This window comes from Schistocerca cancellata, chromosome 1, assembly GCF_023864275.1.
Source record: "Schistocerca cancellata isolate TAMUIC-IGC-003103 chromosome 1, iqSchCanc2.1, whole genome shotgun sequence".
Classification (NCBI taxonomy): domain Eukaryota; kingdom Metazoa; phylum Arthropoda; class Insecta; order Orthoptera; family Acrididae; genus Schistocerca; species Schistocerca cancellata.
This window is the reverse complement of record NC_064626.1, coordinates 1,077,735,523-1,077,763,049: the sequence shown is the minus strand read 5'-3', so window position 1 is coordinate 1,077,763,049 and position 27,527 is coordinate 1,077,735,523. Positions and strand designations below refer to the sequence as shown.

At 41.5% G+C, this 27,527-nt stretch overlaps 1 protein-coding gene across 2 annotated transcripts in view; it reads left to right on the top strand.

The window, feature by feature from the left end:
- Positions 1–27,527, top strand: part of LOC126090883 (mitogen-activated protein kinase kinase kinase 4) — a 201,103-nt gene that overhangs the window by 12,875 nt on the left and 160,701 nt on the right. For both annotated transcript variants that reach the window (XM_049907019.1, XM_049907018.1), the window contains exons 4-5: positions 16,753–16,934; positions 17,038–17,223. In XM_049907019.1, the coding sequence (XP_049762976.1) occupies positions 16,753–16,934; positions 17,038–17,223 (368 nt within the window). The remainder of the gene's footprint in view (positions 1–16,752; positions 16,935–17,037; positions 17,224–27,527) is intronic.

Here is a 27,527-nt window from a genome sequence, read left to right as displayed (position 1 = left end):
TGGATAGATAAAAAAATCTACTCACCAAGCAGCAGCAGAACACACACATAAAAGACAGTTGTGATTGGAAAGCTTTCGGAGCCAGTGGCTCCTTCTTCGGGCAGAAGGGTTGAAGGGTGAAGGAAAAGGACTGGAGAGGTATAGGAAAAGGGGTAGATTTCAGGAAAACACCCAGAATCGCAGGCCAGGGGAGACTTACTGTATGGGATGAGAAGGAAAGAGATTTGAAAACTAAATACTTACGAATCACAATTATGAATAACTTAAATTGAAAAGAACACACAGAAAATGTTATGGGTAAAGTGAACCAAAGACTTAGTTTTATTCGCTGAACACTTAGAAGATGCAACAGGTCTACTAGACTGCCTAAACTTTGCTTGTCTGTCCTCTTTTGGAGTGCTGCTGCATGATGTGGGATCCTTACCAGGTAGGGTTAACGGAATGCACTGAGAAAGTTTGAAAAAGAGCAGCATGTTTTGTATTATGAGAAATAGGGGAGAGTGTGTCACAGACATGATGCAGGATTTGGAATGGGCATAATTAAAACAGTTGTTTCTAATTGTGGCGGAATCTTCTCTTGAAATTTCAATCACCAACTTTCTCCTCTGAATGCAAAAATATTTTGTTGATGCCGACCTACACAGGGAGAAACGATCATTATAATAAAGTAAGGGAAATCGGAGCTCACCCATAAAGATGTAGGTATTTGTTTTTCCCGAATGCTCTTTAAGAGTGGAATTATTGTGAAGGTGGATTGATGAACCCTGTGACAGGGACTTAAGTGCGATTTGCGGAGTATCCATGTAGATGTAGATTCTCCACCAGGATTTCAACTACCTCTTGTCATACACTGAAATGCTTGATACCATTCTCATCCCTCCCACAACGGAATTCTGCTACTCACGGAAACTGTAAAGTTTCCTTGTCCATCCCTACACCATGCCCCCAACCCCTTGCTTCATGGCTCATATCCCTGCAATAGACCAAGAGGCATGACCTGTCCTATGCATCCTCCCACAACTACCTACTCCAGTCCTGTCACAACCATCTCCTACACCATCAGAAGGCAGGACTGCCTGTGAAAGCAGCCATGTAATCTACCAAGTAAACTGCAACCACTGTGTTGCTTTCTATGTGGATGTGACTACAAACTAACTGCCTGTCCAAATGAATGGCCACTGCCACATTGTGGCCAAGAAACAGCTGGCCCACCCAATTGCTGAACATGCCCCGAACACAAGCTACTTCATTTTAGTGACTGCTTCACAACCTGCACCATTTGCATTCTTCTACAAACATCAGCTTTTTTGAATTTTGCAGGTGGGAACTTACCCTGCAACATATCCTTTATTTTTTTAACCCCCTTGTCCTCAGCCTTCACTAGTCACTGTTCTCCACCTACTTATGCCCTTATCCGCTCACACTCCAGCTCTATATGTGCTTTCTATCCCATCAACACACCTACTAGTCTGCTCTCCTCTCTACTTCTCTCCTATCCACCTTTGGTTTGCTTTGCCAAATGATTTCTTCCGGTAAGTCAATCTTCTGTGTGGCTTAACTAGTATAAATGTTAGTTCAAAGAGTTGTCCCAGATTCCTTCTCCATTCATTAACTAATTAAATACTGCACGTCCACACCAGTGCATCTATCAAAATAATCATCCCATGGAGCTCTTTAATTTGGTTTATCATGAGTTGCCGTACATTTAGTTCTTTATACTCCACACATGCAATATGCGTCATGATGACTTTTTTAAGCAATCTGCTAACGACACTTCTGACATGTCCAGACGCTGGCAGATCTTGGCAGGAGCATTTGGATTATGCTGCCACTGATATGCTCTGGCAACATGCGTGTCAGGCTCCCGTCACGCATCAGAGTAGCCTCCCATCTGCACGCAAACCAAGACGAGCAACATTGTATATCTTTCCAGTCTGTCTTGTCAGAAGCCTTTCTCCGTGTATAACACTATCCTTTGTTGTACACTGTCTGCAGCCCGTGGTCCCGTGGTAGTGTTCTCGCTTCTCAAGCACGGGATCCCGGGTTTGATTCCCAGTGGGCTCAGGGATTTTCACCTGCCTCGAGATGACTGGGTGTTATGGTGTTGTCTTCATCATCATTCATCCCCATTACGGTCAGAGGAAGGCAGTGGCAAACCACCTCCTCTAGGACCTTGCCTAGTCCGGCACTGTGGGTCTCCCACATCATTCCCCTACGCCAGGGCTTAACAACTGGCCAGTTTTGAGCGCGAGTACTCGCGTCTTTTCAGGCACGTGCTCATGAGCAGGTGCACGATCGCCTAGTAGGGAGGGAGGGGAAATGCGTGCGCACGTTTGAATGTGATCTCGCGTTCTTAGCAGATTTAACTAGCCATCTGAATGCTTTGAACATTTTACTACGAGGTAAAGATCTGCTAATTACTCATTTCATAGATCGAATACGAGCTTTTAAAATGAAATTGACACTTTGGGTGAGTCAGCTGGAAACAGGAAACCTAGCTCATTTTCCTAAATTATCATCCATGCAAGATGTTCACAAAGACTATGAACGTTATTCACATAGTTTAGTTGATCAGCACTTTCAAGATCTGACAGCACTAGACAGTGATTTTGATCTGTTCTCTCAATATTCAGCGAATATTTAAGAGATTTGTCCTGAGCTGCAGCAAGAAATTATTGACCTGCAGTGTGACAGAGAATACAGAGACAAATTTTAGAACAAGAAAAACATTTTGGAATTCTACAGACACTTCCCTCAGGATAGATTTCCTCGTTTGCACAAACTGGCGGCTACAATAATATCAATGTTCGGTTCCACGTATGTTTGTGAACAACTGTTCTCTGCAGTGAAATGTAACAAGACGCGCCTGAGAAACGCATTGTCTGATCGAAATTTAAACTGCACGCTGCGCCTAAAATGCACAAGAACAATTACTCCGAACATAGACGCAATTGTAAAGGGCAAAAAGTACAAGATAACCGAGAATCCCACACTTCAGTGACACCTTTGATTGTGTAACAGTTCACAAATTAATGCGAATGTAGAGGCATACACTAAGCTAATAAAATTATGTGGCATGTGTACATTCTCCTTTATTTGTTTCATTTGTCACAGTAATAATTCGTGAGTGATATCCCTGCAGGTGGCCGCGGATTTACATTGACTGGCGGCAGCTGTTGTGTGCCCCACGTGACTTTCCCCATTCTCCGCTCTGGTCCGGTAGTGGGAGTAGCGTGCTCGCGCTGCTCCGTGCTCGCGCCTTGCTGCTCACAGCTTGCTCCGCGAGCACTTATGTTGTGAAGCCCTGCCCTACGCTCTGTCAAGGAGTATGGGACATCATCATCATCATCATCATCCATCATCATAATCATCATCGTTGTTGTACACCAATTTTGCAGTAGTCTTTGTTTCAGTAGGGATTTCTTTGCAGTGACTGTATACTATGGAGAGTCTCTTCCATCATGAACTGTTCTGATAGGTATTTATCTGTCCAGTGTAAGGTCAACTGTTCTTCTAAACTTGTGCCACATTTCTTCTACAAACTCCTGTCCTGAGGTAAATGTTTGAAATCCATCATTGAGATATTACACCACAGATCTTTAACTTGTTCACTGAATACCTAAATCTTTACAATTGTTTTAGTTGCCCTTTGTACTTTGTTAATCATTGCTAAAACAGCACTATGCTCATTGATAAAAGTTTCAGTGTGGAGCTCTTCAAAAACAGACATTTTAAAGGTTTGTTGACAAATATTAACTGCACAATTGTCCAATTTCGACCTTACAGGTCATTTTCAAGTACAGCCTGCAAAGACACAAAAAAAAAAAAAAAAAAAAATACAGCAAGTATTCCGCCAGATGGCACATAAGCATAAAAATGTACATGATAAATAACAAAAATAAATATATATTTAGAAAAAGTGATGAGTTCTTTCCAATAGCAAAAAAGTGACATGTTGTACAACATTATTCTTTGCACACCAGTAAGCCAGACATACACCTGCTGTATCTTGGCACTGTTCCTTTGTAGGGTGCAGTTGCAAATTGGCCAACCATCGAACATGTAACAAAGTGAATACTTGTCAACAACAGCCGATGCGGAAACATTTAATATGTCTTTTGACAAATATATGGCTATTTGTTTCCATTAGATCCAATATATTTCTACCATGAGTGGGCTTCTGAAGTATCTATTCTAGGTAGTTTTCAGAGAAGGCATTTAGTACTGTTTGGCATGATGTCATACCACACCCATCCCTTACAAAACTGTAATTATCCCAACTGATTGTTGGATGATTAAAGTTTTCTACAGGAATAACAGTATGACAGGGAACTTCGTACTACAGCAGTTTGCAGCCATATACCAGATGTGACATGCCAAGTTTTTGCACCCTTGTAAAGATATGTTATTTAGATTGTAGTAATGGTGAATTTAGTGCAAATTACTCAATTAGTATGTGTATTAGCTTGTTTTTTTAAGCTTACTATTGAAGGTATCACTTTTATGTATTATGCCAAAAAACACAAAAAGGTGGTAAGGTAGGGGTGTAAGCATATTTTTTTTACATTTTGGCATAGTTAACTTAGAGAATCCTGTTGAATAGTTCTGTTTTTCTTTCCGGCAATTTAAGTAGAGCGTGCCTATTCATTATTAAGTTCATATTTCTGGAAAGTAGCGTGAATTTTAAATTGTTTTTATTTAGAAATTTTTGCACTAGTAGCGCGTTTACATACGCTGTGCTTACATTAAAGTTGCATTCTGTTGTGAATAAGTTAATAAATAGACATTGCAGTTGAGTGAGTGCTGAGTTCTTCTTGTAAGCAGAAATAATTAATTTTTTACATTATATCATAGACTTTGAAACTGTAGACCTAATTTTTGGTGCTCATAAATAACAAATATTTGTGTATTGTAAAGTGTGTTAAGTGGTTTAATTCTATTTTTAAGCATTTGATCTGTGTTGTGGTGTGTAGGAAGTGTGGGTATTGTCACAGGCTAGTCAGAGGGAGTGGTATGTTTGGACTGTGAGTTGGAATTGCATTTTGGTGACTGTAGTAGTGAACTGAATGGGGAGTTCAACAAGGTTCTCCCATGGAACTGTGGGCTCAGGGAACAGCTCTTTAACTCCTCCATCTATGCCTGGGCTTACAGTATGAAATAAATTTGACTTGTTACTTGATATAGGATGGGAAGAGCCTCATCCAGCTGGAGGTCCAGTTGGGTACAGCAGACTACTAGCAAAGAAACTAGGTGTAGGTTGGTACGAAAAGATAGTAGGAAGGAAAAGGCCTACCTGCTAGGTAGTACCCATTGGAGGGGTCTTGGCCAAATGGTACAGCACAAATTTGGAACAGGGTACCAAGCCACAAGAATTGTGAAACCAAGTGCATGCCTCAACCTGGTGACAGAAGAAGTAGGGAATTAGTGTGAAGATTTTAGCAAGGAGAATCAAGGCTATTGTAGTAAGCGGAGCAGGAAATAGCCTGGCTAAAGATGGTAATTACAGCATTAGGAGTAAACTGGATGAAATAGGTATAGCAACTGCACACAGAAATGTGAGTTTTGTAGAGGTCCTAAAGTTCTGTGGTCAGCCCAGGGTTAACACTGCTGTTAGCATGTGAACGCTTGAGTTGAGCAGATTGCTGCTGACTGAAATAGAATCTCGTATGAGTGTGGAGCCTGTTGCTGCAGTTGGGAGATACAGTAGACACAGCCTTCTTACTTTCAGTTCAAGTTCACGGGCACCGTGGACTGCAGTGATGCATTGTAGGCCAGATAGTGTCCTGGGTTTTTAATGGTGGGGTGGGATGGAGACAGTGTTGGTAAGCTTATGGATCCTGACAACTTGTGTTCATCACATCGGTGCAGTGCTGCTGCCAGTTGAATCACATGTTACCAGAGAGAGATAGGTTTCCTGCTGCATCGAATATATGACCATTTTTAAGACTGGCAGGCTTTTAAATCAAACACTGGACATTTTTATATTAATTTGTAGTAAAAGAATCACCAGAATTATGAAGGCAATTTTTCGAAGAAAAAAGTGCTTCTTATAGTCCCTAAAATACTGTGTACAGGGTGTTTCAAAATGAATATACAGGTTTTAAGGCTTTGTAGCACATATTACATTCACCTTACAATTATAAATAATACACCAAATGAAAGAGAAACATAAACAGTTTTTCTTACAATTATTCAGTGTGAACACCGATCACACATCAAGTCGATAGGCGAGTTGTGCCGAAACCTTGATCAATGTGTCAGGATTAACTGTTGCAATAACACTGTTTCTAAAGTCGGACAGATCAGCTAGTACACATGATCGTGTGTGAACGTGGAAGTCGTGCATAAAACGCTGTGCAACCAGCCCCTTACGCCCAATCCACCAGTCGGATACAATGTCGTTTAACGAATGACGTACTGAGTTATGCCAGTGAGTCAACACACAGTCTTGCTCCCAAATAAAGATGTGTTGTTCACCTTTTTTCCCATTGAGGCACGGGCCATAGCTGTAGCACATCAAGATAAGAAACATCAGTTACAGAAACATGCTGTGAGATTAATATGTGGTGCTCACCCACGATCATCTTGTAGACATTTGTTTAAGAAGTTGGGCAATCTGACTACTGCCTCACAGTATATTTATTCCCTGGTGAAGTTTGTTGTAAATAATCCCCTGCAGCTCAAAAGGAACAATGATGTACATAATTAATGTACATAATTACAATAACAGAGAGAAAAATGACATTTATTACTCTAGATTAAGGTGCACAATGCCATGACTAAAATTTGTGGTAACTTACCCAGTTATATAAAATGTCTGTCTGAAAGCAAAGTAAAATTTCAAAACAATTCTCCTTGACAGCTCTTTCTGTTCCATAGAAAATTTCTGTTATTGTGATGTGTACAAGGTGATAGGTAGGAATTACTAACTCACATCTGTATACTTAATTCTAAAAAAAAAAATTATTAATGTTCAACCTGTAACCATATTTACAAATTAATTTGCAATGTGAATGTAAGATGGTTCTTTCACATTGTTGTGATTTATTGTGCAAATGATCCATGGAATGTGGAACTAACTAGCCAAGTGAAATTTTCACTAAGTTTTCAGTTAAATCTGTGTGTGTATCTGATGCCTGATAGAAAGATCCAGTTTATGTTCATCCTTAACATGGAGACTTGCTCAATCTGGCATGTATTATCAGTTTCTGTTGTGGTGAATTTTTAGTTTCTTGCCTATTTTAAAAAATTGACCTATTTTCCATTGGCCTCTCCTTTTGATACAAACTTAAATTCTCTCTAGAAAACTCACTGTTATCAATTTCAGATTTAACCAGCTTTCTGTACCTAGTGTTACGTGAACTCCATTGCTTTTTATGATTGCTTTAAACTCTGCGACTTCGCTGTGTATTCTTCATATACACATATCATGTCTAATGGACACTATTCCCATTTAGGATGGCTCTACAGTTCTCAACCCTTTGAAACAAATGTAGGAAGTCGCAGCCTATCTTCTCACAGAACCTTCGAAGTCTCCGGTTTAAGCGTTCCACTGAACTAAGAACCATGGGGCCTACCATCAATTCTGTAGATAATGATGCAGATTGTGAACTACTTTGAAACTGTGTGAGCAAGGCTAGTATTGTCAACCTTCTCTGTCGGACACTGGAATGATTTAAGCATGTCCTTGGAGCCCAAACAACAGGCATTGTTTGTTCTAACACACTCCTCAATATGCAGTTGATTGCACCCTATTCCCTCAATGGTTGTCTGAATAGGCTTTCCACCATGGTAAATGAGTCGCCCAGATATACATATTGTTTGAAAATACACAATATATCACAACATGTGCATGAGTTTTAATGCAGTTAACGTGAAAACCGTGTATAAATTTTACGTGTAGTTATAGGACCCAGATTTTTTAAGCAGATTTATCCGACACATGATTTTACTCTGATACAAAGGAAATACCAGTAGTTGGCTTTTATACATAAATAAAGTAAACAAACATGCAGAATGCATAGATTTAGAAATTAACTGGTTTTGTGACACCTTCTGCACTAGCATGCCGAAGATGAACATTGTAGCATCATAATACCTTACTAAAACAATGTAAATTGTGGAGCGCAAGGGAACATGTCTTCCATGTGAGATGGCTAACAGTGCCACAATGTGACATTTGGGAGGCATTAATTTATTTGTGAGTTTGAATTTGGCTTGAAGAACGTAGCACTGAACTATGTGATTTATTTTTGTGATAACAGAATTATTGTCAAGATAATCATGACTGTAAAAGTAATGCTTGCAAACGAAGTAAGTGTGCCAAGCAAGATTATTACAGAGTACCATGAAGATAAGTAGTTCATTGTTAATTATTTTCATTATGAACTTACTGACTGATTAAAATCTTCACTTTTGAATGGAGCTTAGTGCTATTTAAATACTGAAACTTCAATGAACTTTTGGGAATTATTTTACACCTATGGCTTGAAAATAATTTCAGCAGCATGTAGTTTGAATTCTTATTTCAGTGTCTTATGTTCACAAATGTTAACAACAGTGAAGTAGAATAGATTGCTACTAACCACATGGAGGTGGTGCAGAGTGGCAGTGGCAGAAGGGCACATTTCAGGTAGACTAGTAGACTAAGTTTATTAGACAAAGTACTTCCTCACACACACACACACACACACACACACTCTCTCTCTCTCTCCTCTCCCCCCTCTCCCCCGTCTTCCCCCTCCCCCCTCCATCTCTCTCTCTCTCTCTCTCTCTCTCTCTCTGTGCCCACCCCCGCTCCCCCTCTTCCTTTGTGTGTGTGTGTGTGTGTGTGTGTGTGTGTGTGTGTGTGTGTCCCTTTTATTTTTCTATTTGATTGTTGTTATTCCATCCTGTATTTTCCATTGTTTGAAAAACTGCTGATTAAGCGGACATTGCATGTCCTACGCTGCCAGTGTTAAATTATCAAATTTTGTGACCCATTATCTCGGAAACTTTTATTTAAGACACCAACTTACAATTTTCCATAATTATTGAATGCACCTTTCTAGATACACTGGACTAGAATTATTACTAAATTGTACTGTTGGGCATGTTATATTTCTTTTTCAATCTATCAATTTTTTGACAAAATTTTGTAAATAAATGAACATAAAAACAAAACAACTCGGGGTATTTTAATTATTCTAGTTTCATATGTGTTGAATCTCACACTTGGCGTGCTGTGAAAATTTCGTCTCTACCATTAGTACTTTTAAGAAAATGGGTCATATATTGCAAAAAATGTAGTTCAGAGATATTGAGGTTTAAAACTTTTTTATTACAAATTCGTATAAAAACCTACATTTCTGCATCTTTTATGCACTACAATTGCCCTGGCCCATTGTCTGTGTCTTCTTCAGTGTCACAACAATCCAGTGCTTGCCTACTCCTTTTCTTTCTTGCATCTTTTGTCATTTGCTGAGCAGATAACTCTACTTCAAGTACACGAAGCTCATCCATTTCCGGTAGTCCTTTAGCTGTGTTCTGTCCAAATCTTACCCCTAACTTCTCCAGAACCTTAAGTCTTTCATAGTTCCCACCATTAAAAGCTATTACAGCATCAGACATTGCTAACTTTGGAGTCATAAGGCCAACAAATACATTTTTAGGCACATGGCACCACACAACATTTTTGAAGGATTCATTCATATTCTGGGTTGTCCCATGTAAACACTTTTATTAGTAGCTCAGGATGTGCCAAATCTCTGTAAATAGGTTTGATTGCCTCCATTACTGCCAAAAGAAGAGAATGTTTATGTGTAAATTCATGCAGGGTGCCAGAAAATTCAGCTTGCCTATATTTACACCAAGTGTTTGGTGGAGGTGGACAGAAAGCATGACACGGCTTTTCATTGGTTGATATTCGATGAGAGAAAGTGCTCCACACAGCTCTTTTCGTCTTCTCTAAATTTTCACAGATATCTCTAATGGCCTTCCCATAATATTCCTGTAATTTATCAATTACTTTGTCTGTTATTCTTCCAGCACATTTCATTGTCTTGCCATCAGACAGTTTTGTGTTACCCAGCTTGGTTTTTAGGTTTATTCATAATGCCAACTTCTGAGATGTAGCAGTAGGCAAACAACAAAGCAATTCACAGTCTTTTTAGACTGTGTAGTTCCCAAGATATGACTGCTCAACTGTGGCAGTATATGCGTTGGCGCAAAATTTGACAGTGACACGTCAACATTCAAAATATTATTTTAAGGTCTCACAATTTTCTGATTTTAATGTATTAATATCAAAATGCTCAGCAAAGTCCAAAGTACATTATGGAGTAGAAAACAGAAAATGTCAAATTTCAACAAATTTCACATACAATGTCCCCTTAAGTGTTTTCTTGTAACTCTTCTTGTAAATGTGCTCAGTTTAGGATATACTGTTGATTAAGATATTTAGTTTTTGGCTCTTGCTGCTTCATGAGAGGCCGTGTGTCTTATGGATGTGTTTGGGGATATGCCTTGTCAGTGGATATGTAGGCGGAGCAGATATTACCAGGACACGCTCAAGAAGAAAGGATTTTTACATACACCAAGTGGGGTCATGTGCATTCTCTCTGGTGTCTTGGTGTATATTAGCAGTTTCATTTTTGTAATGTACAGATGGGATTCTGTTTTCATGCAATGCCCAATTTTCACAGAAAATAGCTGTTTACTTTTTTTATTACAAACAAAGTCCGATTTAAAGTGGAATTTTATGTTTACATTCTGTACAAAAGTCATATTTGTATTCTGTGGTACTTGGTTTAATTGCCGGTATTAATAGAAATAAATGAACTATAAAGAATAACTAGTAATCGAGCAGTGACTTACTTGCACAGCTGCATGGTTGTAGCAGACAGGGAATCTGCTGCAGGCTCACACCCAAAGTAGAGTGATTTGGGCAAAAATGATGAGGATAACAAATGTATCCAGATATAATAAGTGTTTGAGGATACAATGTTAAATCTAATATCACATTAGGCCAATGTGGGACCACTGTATCGATTAACACATAAGATTCCACTTTAATTACACTTAGTTAGTAATTTTTCATTTTAATGTTTTGTGTGTGTGTGTGTGTGTGTGTGTGTGTGTGTGTGTGTGTGTGTGTGTGTGTAAAGGCATGATTAGCTGAGGGAATTAAAACCTCATGTAAAAAAAGAGAGGAATTATGTAATGTCCTGCAGAAATAAATAATGCAGGTAATAAGATGAAAACTATATGGAACATTGTCAAGTGGGAGATAGGACATCCAGTCCATCTGCAAGATTTTTTACAATTAAACTAAATGACCAGTTGTGACTGATAATTCACAAGCTGCAATACCTTTAACAATCACTTTCTAAACATAGCAGCAAGTGTAGAATTAAATGGTTAACTTGAAGAAGCAGGAGAACATATTAAAAAGGTCATTGCACAAACATTTAAGCAACTAGCAATAGCACCAGCAGCCCTCACTAAAATTGATACAGTTATAAAAATTCTAAAAAATGAAAGCTCATGCGGGCTTGATAATAGAATTTCAAACAGAATTCTGAAGAGTTTTTCCAACTTAATAAATAATGTGCTTAGTGATATGTGCAATGCATCACAGGTACAGACGATTTTTGCAGACAGGTTAAAATGTGCAATTATTAAACCATTTCATAAGAAAGGTGACTAGACAGATGTAAACAATTGTCACTTTCCTTACTGACATGTTTTTCCAAAATATTCAAAAAAGTAATTTACTTGAGTAGTTGCACACTTAAGTGGAAACAGTTTACTTAGCATATCACAGTTTGGATGCCAGAAGTGTTGCTTGACTGAGAATGTTACTTATACATTCACTCATTAAATGGAACAAGCCTTAAATAATAATATATTGCCGGCTGGTATTATTTGTGATATTTCCAAGGTGTTTGATTGTGTAGATCTTGTCACTTTCTTCAGAAAAACTCAAGTTTTATGGAATTGATGGCTTTTCACACAGCTGGTGTGAATCATACTGAACAAACAGAATGCAAAAGATTGTGCGGATTCAGACAATGTTAGAAAGGTAGAAAATTTTCGTGATCGGGGGAAAAAATATCAGTAAGGGAGTCCCATGGGATTCAATTCTGGCTCCATTTGTATTGCTTAAATATGTGAATGACCTTCCGCTTAACAGTCAACAAACAGAATTGCTACTTTTTGCAGACAATACTAGTGTTATAGTAAATCCCATTGGAGTGAAAGTAGCAGAAGAGTCAGTAAATGATATTTTCTGAATAATTATTAAGTGGTTCTCAGAAAATGGACACTTCCTAAATTTTGAAAAAAGGGAAATAAACTGCATTCAGTTCTGCACAAGAAATAGTTGAACCAACAGTTGATGTAGCACATGAGCAAGAGTCTGTAAATAGGGTGGAATGCTCCCAATATTTGAGAGTATGAGGTTGAATCCAAAATTTTTGGGACTGGTGCTGCCATCTGGAAAGTAGGAGTAGTAGAGCTTTGCACTCCGCTAGGTGGTGAGAGCTGCATATCTGATGAGTCAGTGTGCAGAGTGGCATTGAGCTGGGAGGACGTGTTGCGTGTCCACAGTGATTTCCGTAATACTCTGTGTTTAGTGTGTGGTGATTTTACGATGGGTCCATGAATAGAACAGCGCGTGTGTATCAAATTCTGTGCTAATCTCGTGAAAGTGCTACAGAGACCCTTGCAGTGATTCAACTGGATTTACGGTTATGACCCAGAGACAAAGCAACAATCGTCCCAGTGGAAGAGCCTGGGCTTTCCAAGACCCAAAAAAGCGAGACAGGTGAAGAGCATGATCATTGTTTTCTTTGATACCAAGGGAATTGTGCACAAAAAATTCGTCCCACCCAACCAAACAGTGAATTCCGAGTACTACTGTGATGTTTTGCGATGGCTCTGTGAAAACGTGTGGCGACGAAGGTCTGAACTTTGGCGTCAAGGGAACTGGCTGCTGCATCACAACAACTCACCCTGTCACATGTCCTTGCTCACCAGGACGTTTTTGGCAAAAAACAACATGGTGGTTGTACCCCACCCACCGTACTTGCCAGATTTGGCACCTTGCGACTTTGCCCTATTCCCAAAACTGAAACTGAAGTTGAAAGGCGGTCGGTTTGAAATTCTAGAGAGGATTCCTGAAGCATCGCTGGCAGTGATAAACACCCTCAAAGAACATGACTTCTAGAGAATGTTTCACCAGTGGCAGAAGCGCTGGGACTGGTGTGTACATGCGGATGGGAACTACTTCGAGGGTGATAGCGACCATTAGTCCAAAGGTAAGGTTTTCAACAGTTGGCAGCACCAGTCCCGAAAATTTTGAATAGCACCTTGTATATATTGGTGAAAATTTGAACTGGAATATGCATATTAGTGAATTTATCAAATAATTAAGTTCAGATACTTTCAGTCTACATGTAATTTCTAATTTTGGGAACAAATGTATCAACCTCCTGACATATTTTGCATATTTCCCATCAATAATGTTCTACGGAGTACTTTTCTGGGGTAAATCGCCACGTAAAAAGAAATTGTTCCTTCTTTACAGTCACTGTGCCGAGAATCTTCACCTTGTGTTATAGCACTGCAGGTAATCAGCTCACTTATAGTTGATTTAATGTAATTTGTGTTCACCCATGGATGTCACATAGGTGCCTCTTCAATGGCCTAGGCATTTTAACCGCCATCACAATACATAGGTTTGCTAATGAAATTCGTCATGAGTAATCCATCACAACAATGATATCCATATCTACAACACTAGAGAGAAAAGTGACCTTTATTACCCATTGTTAAAGCTGTTAGTGGTTCAGAATGGAGTTTAATATGTATTAACAAAAATTTTTTGTCAGTTGTCAAAAAAAAAAAAAAATAAATAAATAAATAAATAAAATGTCTGACAGGTTGCAAAGCAAATTTTAAATCTAATTTAAAATTGTGTCTCCTGGACAATGCCTACTAGTCTGTTGATGAATTTCTACTTAAAAACTGGTAGCTAGTAAAAAAAAATTTGAATGTAGTTGCATGAGTAGGACTAAAAATAACAATGTGTTCATTAACATTAACGCTAATCTTGTGTATATACACTCCTGGAAATGGAAAAAAGAACACATTGACACCGGTGTGTCAGACCCACCATACTTGCTCCGGACACTGCGAGAGGGCTGTACAAGCAATGATCACACGCACGGCACAGCGGACACACCAGGAACCGCGGTGTTGGCCGTCGAATGGCGCTAGCTGCGCAGCATTTGTGCACCGCCGCCGTCAGTGTCAGCCAGTTTGCCATGGCATACGGAGCTCCATCGCAGTCTTTAACACTGGCAGCATGCCGCGACAGCGTGGACGTGAACCGTATGTGCAGTTGACGGACTTTGAGCGAGGGCGTATAGTGGGCATGCGGGAGGCCGGGTGGACGTACCGCCGAATTGCTCAACACGTGGGGCGTGAGGTCTCCACAGTACATCGATGTTGTCGCCAGTGGTCGGCGGAAGGTGCACGTGCCCGTCGACCTGGGACCGGACCGCAGCGACGCACGGATGCATGCCAAGACCGTAGGATCCTACGCAGTGCCGTAGGGGACCGCACCGCCACTTCCCAGCAAATTAGGGACACTGTTGCTCCTGGGGTATCGGCGAGGATCATTCGCAACCGTCTCCATGAAGCTGGGCTACGGTCCCGCACACCGTTAGGCCGTCTTCCGCTCACGCCCCAACATCGTGCAGCCCGCCTCCAGTGGTGTCGCGACAGGCGTGAATGGAGGGACGAATGGAGACGTGTCGTCTTCAGCGATGAGAGTCGCTTCTGCCTTGGTGCCAATGATGGTCGTATGCGTGTTTGGCGCCGTGCAGGTGAGCGCCACAATCAGGACTGCATACGACCGAGGCACACAGGGCCAACACCCGGCATCATGGTGTGGGGAGCGATCTCCTACACTGGCCGTACACCACTGGTGATCGTCGAGGGGACACTGAATAGTGCACGGTACATCCAAACCGTCATCGAACCCATCGTTCTACCATTCCTAGACCGGCAAGGTAACTTGCTGTTCCAACAGGACAATGCACGTCCGCATGTATCCCGTGCCACCCAACGTGCTCTAGAAGGTGTAAGTCAACTACCCTGGCCAGCAAGATCTCCGGATCTGTCCCCCATTGAGCATGTTTGGGACTGGATGAAGCGTCGTCTCACGCGGTCTGCACGTCCAGCACGAACGCTGGTCCAACTGAGGCGCCAGGTGGAAATGGCATGGCAAGCCGTTCCACAGGACTACATCCAGCATCTCTACGATCGTCTCCATGGGAGAATAGCAGCCTGCATTGCTGCGAGAGGTGGATATACACTGTACTAGTGCCGACATTGTGCATGCTCTGTTGCCTGTGTCTATGTGACTGTGGTTCTGTCAGTGTGATCATGTGATGTATCTGACCCCAGGAATGTGTCAATAAAGTTTCCCCTTCCTGGGACAATGAATTCACGGTGTTCTTATTTCAATTTCCAGGAGTGTATATCCTGTAAACTGACTTTCTCCACCTCATTTCAATAAAAGAATTGTTCAAATGATCTCTGTAGTGTGTAACTAACTTTATCAAACAAAGTTACATGCAATTAACCCTGTTTTATAGGCTTTGTTTGGCAATCCGTTTTTTGGTTCCTCTAAATCAGTAATGACAAATGGCAGTAGGGCTCTGTTCAAAAGCACATGGCCAGTTTCATTCCTTGCCCTTGTCCCATCTGTGTGCTCCGTCTGTGATGGCCAAGTCAGCAATGACCTGTTAATCCTAATCTTTCTTCCTTCACTTTTTCATATTAAGCTAGATCTGTTATTCTATGTAACTTCGCCAAACAGGTTCCCAATGAGCCTTGCCATTGTCCCTTCTTTACAGTCACTGTGCAGAGAATCTTCACCTTGTGTTATAGCACTGCATCAGCTCACCTATACTTGATTTAGTTTAATTTGTGATGCAGTTGTGGTATAGCATCTCTTGTTGTTGCATGTAAACTAATAGCTATGTAAAAGCAAAATGAAAACATTTTTAACAGTTGTGCTGTTGTATGCCTAACTTCCTAGTTCTTGCTTAAGATAAAGATGAGTATGGTAGAATTGAAGTTTAGGATTTTGACAGCCGTGAGAAATGTTGAGCTTGTTAGACATGAAGGGCAAACTTGACTTGGACAAGGATGGACCTTAGTCTTTCCAAAAAAGCAGTTGTTGACTGATTTAGGAAAACCACAGAGAACTTAAATTTAGATTTATCCTTAATGTGAATCCAGTGCTTTAACCATTGTACTACATTAACTGGGTCTACTGTGGACTGGGAGATGAACATGTTATGTCTTCATTCTCAGCCACTCTTCAGTCTTTCTGCAGCTGTTGAACAACTTGTTTCAGCAAGGGATTGCAGTGGAAGAAGAATAGCACTGAGCAGTTGTATGGTACTCGTTTTTTTTTTTTTTTTTTTTTTTTTTTTTTTTTTTTTTTTTTTTTTTTTTTTTTTTCTTCTTCTTCACAAGTGCAATTTGAACTGAGCTTTGAGGATATGTCCCCTAAGCTTCAAGATGACTTACCACATACCAGACTCTCTATGGACATTTACATTCATTTGAGTCAATAGCAGAAATCTTAATTAGAAGGGTTCCCTCTAGTGTATTGGAAATTGGTTATAGTCACAGCTTCATTAACGAGATTTTTTCTGTTATACATTCTCTTCAGTTAATGACTTCCTTTTTCAGATGTGTCTCAGAAGTATGAAGGAGGCAAACGGAGTAAACGTTCTATGAAATTGCTGAGAGGTTCTGAGAGAGATATGAAGCTTGATCACACTGAAATTGGTCTTGCTGCAGCACCTGCAGGAGAAATGTCTGAAGACAGAGCAGAGAGTATGCCTGTTGCACTACCACAGCCTGCTATAAAAGTAAGTTTAAGATAACTTTATTCATCATTTGGAATGTGTCACCACACTGATACATTTATGCATTACTGCTTTTTACTGAATTTTTGTTGTCTTTGTATTACAGGTTGAATCATGCAACCGTTTCCTCAGTTTGACTTCAAAGTTGGTTGCATGTTCGAAGTTCATGCAAAAAGATGACAAACCAAGGGCAGATTATCCTCAGAATAGAGTTGAATTCTATAATACATTCTCTCTTCTTATTCGAATGGGAAACTCTGAAAAACAGACTGATAAAAATCCACGAAGACAGGTTAGTTATTTTACTAAAATAATGTACTGTTGGAAGACAGGATACATCCAGGCAGCATTAGAGGAGACTGTTGAAAACTTGGTTTGTGGCAAATGAAAAGTTTTGCAGCTGGATATCCAAGATTTACAGTGAAGTTGGTTTTGGATTGAAATTGGCTAGCTGAGATGTTATCTGTCTGTACCCACTGCAAAGGTAAAATCTCATCACTTGTCTAGAGTCGTAACATGGTCCACTAAATCCATTTTGCATGAGTCTCTCATTTAAAGCCAGTTAACTTGATATAAGTCTTTGTCCATCTGAGTATTCATAAGAAAATTTGCCCACTGTCAGTCAGTAACATTATATCTTACACAGGTGCCACACATTCCACAGCAAAAAGTCCTTCCTGTACTATTTTTTTACCTATGAATGCTAGACACTCTATGATATTTGATTCATATGTAAGTAGGCTGAAATAATAGCAAAGTGTCTCCCAGGTAAGAAATATTCTTCAACTTGGTCATTGATGAGGTGTGTTGGATAACATCCCATACACTTGTGGAATGACCCCCACCCCCCATTATCTCCTATCCCTCAGGAAAAAATCTACCTCCACTGAACTGTCAAGAGGGCACTGTTCCTCAAGTACAGTCTAAAATCTGAACTTAAGGTAGTTCCTCTACACTGCTTCTCATCAATCCGTCTTGTACTGTCTTGTTCTTATACCATTCCTTGATTTGTTGACTTCACATTTTTGTATGCTTTCATAAAATTTGTAATTTATTTACCCTTGATTATTATTTTATCTTCCTAATTCCTGTTTGTCATATCTTTGAGGCATGTTGCCCAGTTTTATGAAGTTTTTCCCTATCTGTAGTGCAAACTAGCTCAGGCATTTGCTCTTTCTTCTTAGCTTCCTGCTCCACTTCTCTTCCTTTTCCTTGTGTTGTATAATACTTTCTCATCACTTAGCTGTTTACTGGCAAGCCTTTTTTGCACAATCGTTTGTCATGATACTAGATGTTTCAATACTTTAATGGTTATCAGAAGCTATGGCACACTGCAGTTACAAAAATTCAGCACAAAATGTCTGCTTTTGTAACTGAGTAGTCAACTGATCTGACTGCCGTATGGAAGATCTAGGTTTCACTCTTTGTAGTGCGAAGGATTTTTACTTGGTAAGAGGACTGGAGCATGATGTTTGCACCATCATGAGGCCAACTGAGGAGCTACTTGAACAGGAAGTAGTTGTTCCAAGGTTTGGAAAACTGAGGACAGCTGGGAGAGCAGTGTCCTGACCCCATACCCCTCCTTATCATGACTAGATGATGCTGTTGGCAGAGGATGACAGGACAGCTGATGCAGTCTTCAGGCCTTGATTGCAGATTTTTTCATGTGTTATATTTTTGGCACAAATTGTAAAATTTATATAGATCAGAGCAATCACAAAGCAACTTTGTACACTGTGATGTATGCAATATTCATAATGTCATGTTACTGTCATCTTGTGGCTTTCCTTCTGGTTCTCACACCTCACTAACCCCTTATAGCACTTCTTCATTCCATGCAGGCTGGAATATCAAATTATTTATTGTACTCTTTGTGGAATGAGCATGAAAGCTGGAATTTTTGATGTTTTAATTTCTTCAAGTTGATGTGAGTTCCTGCGGTCATATACGAGGGCATTTTGAAAAGTAAAGATACAATGGCTCTTTTGTGACGGCGTTCATAGCGACAAACACTTCGCTGTAGAAACGGCTTACAAAATCACCGCCACACTTTTAATAGCGGGCCGACCGGTCCGCTGGAACAGTGAACAGAAAGGTGAAAACCCAAACACTCTGGTTAAATAAAAGTCGGTACTTATCTTTATTAACGAAGATACAGAAACACAGTAGTGAACTCCGTGTCTACAGAAATCTGTCTAGTTCGAGTCGGAGCGGCTAGGTCAGCGTCGCCTGACGACAAACAACAACACTGCTGCGATGAACACACAACTGACTAGCAAGTACACAAATTGGTGGCGAGTATACAACTGAGCGGCGAATACAGAACTGTCCTAGCGCTCGCGACTCCAGCGCTTAAGAAGCCAGAAGCCAGCGGTGGCGCGCGCAGACTTGCGGTGATTTCCTGTATCGCTGGCGCTGCTTATGCGGACGGCGTCCGGACCTTGATGCTGCCAACCTTTTGGCAGCGGGCTCGGTTGGCATTACTGGCTAGGATATAACACTCTCGCAGTCCTCAAATAGAACATTTATTTAGAAAATGTCAGTTACATCTTATTAACTGGATTATTTGTTATTTTTCGACATAACCACCCCTGTAATCCAAACATTTGTTAAGTCGGTGCACAAGCTTTTGTATCCCACAGTCATAGAAGGTTGCCGCCTGTTGTCGGAACCACATTTCAACTTCATTTTTGATCTCTTCATCGTCGTGGAATGATTTTCCACCCAGATGTGACTTCAGGTAATGGAAGTCGTGGAAGTCGGTGGATGCAAGGTCCGCGCTGTATGGGGGATGTGCTCTTCAGTCCTGAGACTGGTTTGATGCAGCTCTCCATGCTACTCTATCCTGTGCAAGCTTCTTCATCTCCCAGTACCTACTGCAGCCTACAACCTTCTGAATCTGCTTAGTGTATTCATCTCTTGGTCTCCCCCTACGATTTTTACCCTCCACGCTGCCCTCCAATACTAAATTGGTGATCCCTTGATGCCTCAGAACATGTCCTACCAACCGATCCCTTCTTCTGGTCAAGTTGTGCCACAAACTTCTCTTCTCCCCAATCCTATTCAATACTTCCTCATTAGTTATGTGATCTACCCATCTAATCTTCAGCATTCTTCTGTAGCACCACATTTCGAAAGCTTCTATTCTCTTCTTGTCCAAAGTGTTTACTGTCCATTTCACTTCCATACATGGCTACACTCCATACAAATACTTTCAGAAATGACTTCCTGACACTTAAATCTATACTCAAGGTTAACAAATTTCTCTTCTTCAGAAACGCTTTCCTTGCCATTGCGTCTACATTTTATATCCTCTCTACTTCAACCATCATCAGTTATTTTGCTCCCCAAATAGCAAAACTCCTTTACTACTTTAAGTGTCACATTTCCTAATCTAATACCGTCAACATCACCCGACTTAATTCGACTACATTCCATTATCCTCGTTTTGCTTTTGTTGATGTTCATCTTATATCCTCCTTTCAAGACACTGTCCATTCCATTCAACTGCTCTTCCAAGTCCTTTGCTGTCTCTGACAGAATTACAATGTCATCGGCGAACCTCAAAGTTTTTATTTCTTCTCCATGGATTTTAATACCTACTTCGAACTTTTCTTTTGTTTCCTTTAGTGCTTGCTCAATATACAGATTGAATAGCATCGGGGAGAGGTTACAACCCTGTCTCACTTCCTTCCCAACCACTGCTTCCCTTTCATGTCCCTCGACTCTTATAACTGCCATCTGGTTTCTGTACAAATTGTAAATAGCTTTTTGCTTCCTGTATTTTACCCCTGCCACCTTCAGAATTTGAAAGTAATTATTCCAGTCAACATTGTCAAAAGCTTTCTCTAAGTCTACAAATGCTAGAAACGTAGGTTTGCCTTTTCTTAATCTAGCTTCTAAAATAAGTCGTAGGATTGGTATTGCCTCACGTGTTCCCATTTTTCTACGGAATCCAAACTGATCTTCCCTGAGGTCGGCTTCTACCAGTTTTCCCATTTGTCTGAAAAGAATTCGCGTTAGTATTTTGCAGCCGTGACTTATTAAACTGATAGTTCGGTTATTTTCACATCTGTCAGCGCCTGCTTTCTTTGGGATTGGAGTTATTATATTCTTCTTGAAGTCTGAGGGTATTTCGCCTGTCTCATACATTTTGCTCACCAGATGGTAGAGTTTTGTCAGGACTGGCTCTCCCAAGGCTGTCAGTAGTTCTAATGGAATGTTGTCTACTCCTGGGGCCTTGTTTCGACTTAGGTCTTTCAATGCTCTATTAAACTCTTCAAGCAGTATCATATCTCCCATTTCATCTTCATCTACATCCTCTTCCATTTCTACAACATTGCCCTCAAGTGCATCGCCCTTGTATAGACCCTCTATATATTCCTTCCACCTTCCTGCTTTCCCTTCTTTGCTTAGAACTGGGTTTGCATCTGAGCTCTTGATATTCATACAAGTGGTTCTCTTATCTCCAAAGATCTTTTTAATTTTCCTGTAGGCAACATCTATCTTACCCCTAGTGAGATAAACCTCTACATCCTTACATTTGTCCTCTAGCCATGCCTGCTTAGCCATTTTGCACTTCCTGTCGATCTCATTTTTGAGACGTTTGTATTCCTTTTTGCCTGCTTCATTTACTGCATTTTTATATTTTCTCCTTTCATCAATTAAATTCAGTATTTCTTCTGTCACCCAAGGATTTCTACTAGCCCTCGTCTTTTTACCTACTTGATCCTCTGCTGCCTTCTCTACTTCATCCCTCAAAGCTACCCATTCTTCTTCTACTGTATTTCTTTCCCCCATTCTTGTCAATTGCTCCCTTATGCTCTCCCTGAAACTCCGTACAACCTCTGGTTTAGTCAGTTTATCCAGGTCCCATCTCCTTAAATTCCCACCTTTTTGCAGTTTCTTCAGTTTTAATCTACAATTCATAACCAATAGATTGTGGCCACAGTCCACATCTGCCCCTGGAAATGTCTTACAATTTAAAACCTGGTTCCTAAATCTCTGTCTTACCATTATATAGTTTATCTGAAACCTTCGAGTATCTCCAGGTCTCTTCCATGTATATAACCTTCTTTTATGATTCTTGAACCAAGTGTTAGCTATGATTAAGTTACGCTCTGTGCAAAAATTCTACCAGGATGCTTCCTCTTTCATTTCTTACCCCCATTCTACACTCCTGGAAATTGAAATAAGAACACCGTGAATTCATTGTCCCAGGAAGGGGAAACTTTATTGACACATTCCTGCGGTCAGATACATCACATGATCACACTGACAGAACCACAGGCACATGAGCATGCACAATGTCGGCACTAGTACAGTGTATATCCACCTTTCGCAGCAATGCAGGCTGCTATTCTCCCGTGGAGACGATCGTAGAGATGCTGGATGTAGTCCTGTGGAACGGCTTGCCATGCCATTTCCACCTGGCGCCTCAGTTGGACCAGCGTTCGTGCTGGACGTGCAGACCGCGTGAGACGACGCTTCATCCAGTCCCAAACATGCTCAATGGGGAACAGATCCGGAGATCTTGCTGGCCAGGGTAGTTGACTTACACCTTCTAGAGCACGTTGGGTGGCACGGGATACATGCGGACGTGCATTGTCCTGTTGGAACAGCAAGTTACCTTGCCGGTCTAGGAATGGTAGAACGATGGGTTCGATGACGGTTTGGATGTACCGTGCACTATTCAGTGTCCCCTCGACGATCACCAGTGGTGTACGGCCAGTGTAGGAGATCGCTCCCCACACCATGATGCCGGGTGTTGGCCCTGTGTGCCTCGGTCGTATGCAGTCCTGATTGTGGCGCTCACCTGCACGGCGCCAAACACGCATACGACCATCATTGGCACCAAGGCAGAAGCGACTCTCATCGCTGAAGACGACACGTCTCCATTCGTCCCTCCATTCACGCCTGTCACGACACCACTGGAGGCGGGCTGCACGATGTTGGGGCGTGAGCGGAAGACGGCCTAACGGTGTGCGGGACTGTAGCCCAGCTTCATGGAGACGGTTGCGAATGGTCCTCGCCGATACCCCAGGAGCAACAGTGTCCCTAATTTGCTGGGAAGTGGCGGTGCGATCCCCTACGGCACTGCGTAGGATCCTACGGTCTTGGCGTGCATCTGTGCGTCGCTGCGGTCCGGTCCCAGGTCGACGGGCACGTGCACCTTCCGCCGACCACTGGCGACAACATCGATGTACTGTGGAGACCTCATGCCCCATGTGTTGAGCAATTCGGCGGTACGTCCACCCGGCCTCCCGCATGCCCACTATACGCCCTCGCTCAAAGTCCGTCAACTGCACATACGGTTCACGTCCACGCTGTCGCGGCATGCTACCAGTGTTAAAGACTGCGATGGAGCTCCGTATGCCACGGCAAACTGGCTGACACTGACGGCGGCGGTGCACAAATGCTGCGCAGCTAGCGCCATTTGACGGCCAACACCGCGGTTCCTGGTGTGTCCGCTGTGCCGTGTGTGTGATCATTGCTTGTACAGCCCTCTCGCAGTGTCCGGAGCAAGTATGGTGGGTCTGACACACCGGTGTCAATGTGTTCTTTTTTCCATTTCCAGGAGTGTATATTCACCTACTACGTTTCCTTCTCTTCCTTTTCCTACTACCGAATTCCAGTCACCCATGACTATTAAATCTTTGTCTCCCTTCACTATCTGAATAATTTCTTTTATCTCATCATACATTTCATCAATTTCTTCGTCATCTGCAGATCTAGTTGGAATATAAACTTGTACTACGGTGGTAGGCTTGGCCACAATAATGCATTCACTATGCTGTTTGTAGTAGCTTATCTGCACCCCTATTTTTTTTATTCATTCCTGCATTAACCCTATTTGATTTTGTGTTTATAACTCTGTATTCACCTGACCAGAAGTCTCATTCCTCTTGCCACCAAACTTCACTAATTCCCACTGTATCTAACTTTAATCTATCCATTTCCCTTTTAAAATTTTCTAACCTACCAGCCCGATTTAGGGATCTGACATTCCATGCTCCGATCCGTAGAGCGCCAGTTTTCTTTCTCCTGACAGCGATGTCCTCCTGAGTAGTCCCCACCCGGAGATCCGAATGGGGGACTATTTTACCTCCGGAATATTTTACCCAAGAGGACGCCATCATCATTTAACCATACAGTAAAGCTGCATGCCCTCGGGAAAAATTACGGCTGTAGTTTCCCCCTTGCTTTCAGCAGTTCGCAGTACCAGTGCAGAAAGGCCGTTTTGGTTAGTGTTAAAAGGCCAGATCAGTCAATCCTCCAGACTGTTGCCCCTGCAACTACTGAAAAGGCTGCTGCCCCTCTTCAGGAACCATACGTTTGTCTGGCCTCTCAACAGATACTCCTCCGTTGTGGTTGTACTTACGGTACTGCTATCTGTATCGCTGAGGCACACAAGCCTCCCTGCCAATGGCAAGGTCCATGGTACATTCTGAGTATTTTTGCTTTAATGACCCAGTGGCTCATCACAGAATTATGTATTTCGTTTGGTTTCTTGTTCCAGTTAGATTTGAATCTGTATTGTACTGGAAATAGTGCACTACAGTGCAAATGTCAACAATATGCACTGTGTCTCTTATTTCCATTCGTTCGCAGTTTGTTCAACAATGGATTGGTAATGGTGGTCCTGTTCCATGGCCAAGTTCAGTCACCAAACCAGACACTATAGATCTCCTCCTCCTGCGGCATGTGGCGAGCCTAATTTTCTAGGCCCTGATCAGTACTCGCACAGACATGGTTGCTAGGAGTATCACAGCTGTATACCAAATCCCCGCAGTTCTTGAGTGTGTAATATCACTGTACACTGTCACAATCATGATGGTCGAAATTTTCAACAATATCTGTAAGGGAACAGTTCTGTGTTTGTTATGTGCTGTGTAGTACATTGATATAACTGTTTCATCACACTGTGATAAAAGTGTGTGTGTTTCGTATGCTGATTCTTGATTATCCTGTGTTGTGTGTTGTACATTTTGGTGATTGCATAACACAGGTCTTCACTGTTGTGAAGGTATTTTCACAGAAGCAAGGGTGATTGTGGTAACAGACTGAATAAATCGTAATGACATTATTCCTCTGCAATTAACTTCAAGAAACTGTGGGTTTCTTATACCAAAATATTGAGAAGGTATCTGTGAACAACCTCTGAAGGGGTTTGTTGATTGTGTTCTGGTTCACCTTGTATGTCAACAACATTGCATATACAGGGTGTTTCAAAAATGACCAGTATATTTGAAGCGGCAATAAACACTAAACGAGCAGCGATAGAAATACACCGTTTGTTGCAATATGCTTGGGACAACAGTACATTTTCAAGCAGACAAACTTTCGAAATTACAGTAGTTACAATTTTCAACAACAGATGGCGCTGCGGTCTGGGAAACTCTATAGTACGATATTTTCCACATATCCACCATGCGTAGCAATAATATGGCGTAGTCTCTGAATGAAATTACCCGAAACCTTTGACAACGTGTCTGGCGGAATGGCTTCACATGCAGATGAGATGTACTGCTTCAGCTGTTCAATTGTTTCTGGATTCTGGCAGTACACCTGGTATTTCAAGTGTCCCCACAGAAAGAAGTCACAGGGGTTCATGTCTGGCGAATAGGGAGGCCAATCCACGCCGCCTCCTGTATGTTTCGGATAGCCCAAAGCAATCACACGATCATCGAAATATTCATTCAGGAAATTAAAGACGTCGGCCGTGCGATGTGGCCGGGCACCATCTTGCATAAACCACGAGGTGTTCGCAGTGTCGTCTAAGGCAGTTTGTACCGCCACAAATTCACGAAGAATGTCCAGATAGCGTGATGCAGTAATCGTTTCGGATCTGAAAAATGGGCCAATGATTCCTTTGGAAGAAATGGCGGCCCAGACCAGTACTTTTTGAGGATGCAGGGACGATGGGACTGCAACATGGGGCTTTTCGGTTCCCCATATGCGCCAGTTCTGTTTATTGACGAAGCCGTCCAGGTAAAAATAAGCTTCGTCAGTAAACCAAATGCTGCCCACATGCATATCGCCGTCATCAATCCTGTGCACTATATCGTTAGCGAATGTCTCTCGTGCAGCAATGGTAGCGGCGCTGAGGGGTTGCCGCGTTTGAATTTTGTATGGATAGAGGTGTAAACTCTGGCGCATGAGACGATACATGGACGTTGGCGTCATTTGGACCGCAGCTGCAACACGACGAATGGAAACCCGAGGCCACTGTTGGATCACCTGCTGCACTAGCTGCGCGTTGCCCTCTGTGGTTGCCGTACGCGGTCGCCCTACCTTTCCAGCACGTTCATCCGTCACGTTCCCAGTCCGTTGAAATTTTTCAAACAGATCCTTTATTGTATCGCTTTTCGGTCCTTTGGTTACATTAAACCTCCGCTGAAAACTTCGTCTTGTTGCAACAACACTGTGTTCTAGGCGGTGGAATTCCAACACCAGAAAAATCCTCTGTTCTAAGGAATAAACCATGTTGTCTACAGCACACTTGCACGTTGTGAACAGCACACGCTTACAGCAGAAAGACGACGTACAGAATGGCGCACCCACAGACTGCGTTGTCTTCTATATCTTTCACATCACTTGCAGCACCATCTGTTGTTGAAAATTGTAACTACTGTAATTTCGAAAGTTTGTCCGCCTGAAAATGTACTGTTGTCCCAAGCATATTGCAACAAACGGTGTATTTCTATCACTGCTCGTTTAGTTTTTATTGCTGTTTCAAATATACCGGTCATTTTTGAAACACCCTGTATTTTGAACAGCACATACAAGTTTTTCCTGAAAGTGCAATTGTGTATGGGATAGCTCAACTGTTGAATAGCTTAAGGAAATGCGGAATGGCTCAGATGGAAAATCCACTTGGAGTATTGTTTTAAAAGGGAATTAACTGAGGTTAATGTACATGAGCGGGGAAGAACGTATCCAATAGGATTTAATTAGAACAGTGATGGTGCAGCTCACACCAGAGTCACATTAATTTAAAAAATCTAAGGCAACATTACAAAGCAGTTGTATATTGGTGGAAAAGCCAGGTGGAACATAAATGCTAGTATCAGGAAGGACTAGTACTCTCAAAATAGAAGAGGCATTGAGTAGCAAACAATCATGTACAAAAGGACAATTACCAGCTGTCACTCACTCTGGTTTTTCCTTAATGCCCTGTCATGCTGCAGGGGTGTGAGTCTCTCTCTCTCTCTCTCTCTCTCTCTCTCTCTCTCTCTCTCTCTCTGGAGAGGGACATGTTTCTTGGTTCACTTGTCTTTTTTTTATGTTCCAGACTTGCTCATTGTCACTTCGTATTTGGTGGGTAGTGATCTAGCCTGGAATAGATATGTAAAATCAATCATGAGAGGGAAATGAATGACTTAGTTTTGCTGGAAAAATCCATAAAAGCGAGCAGGGCAGCTGCTCAAGTAGATTCTAAACAAGGAACAACTTCATGTGCCTGCTTGCCATTGTTTTAGCTAAAACCTTTTAATCTTGGATTACCAATATTAAGTTGTTACGGAACTTTGAACTAGCCCTTATGCTACACAACTTACATGATTATTCTGATTTATTTGCGATCTAATTCATTTT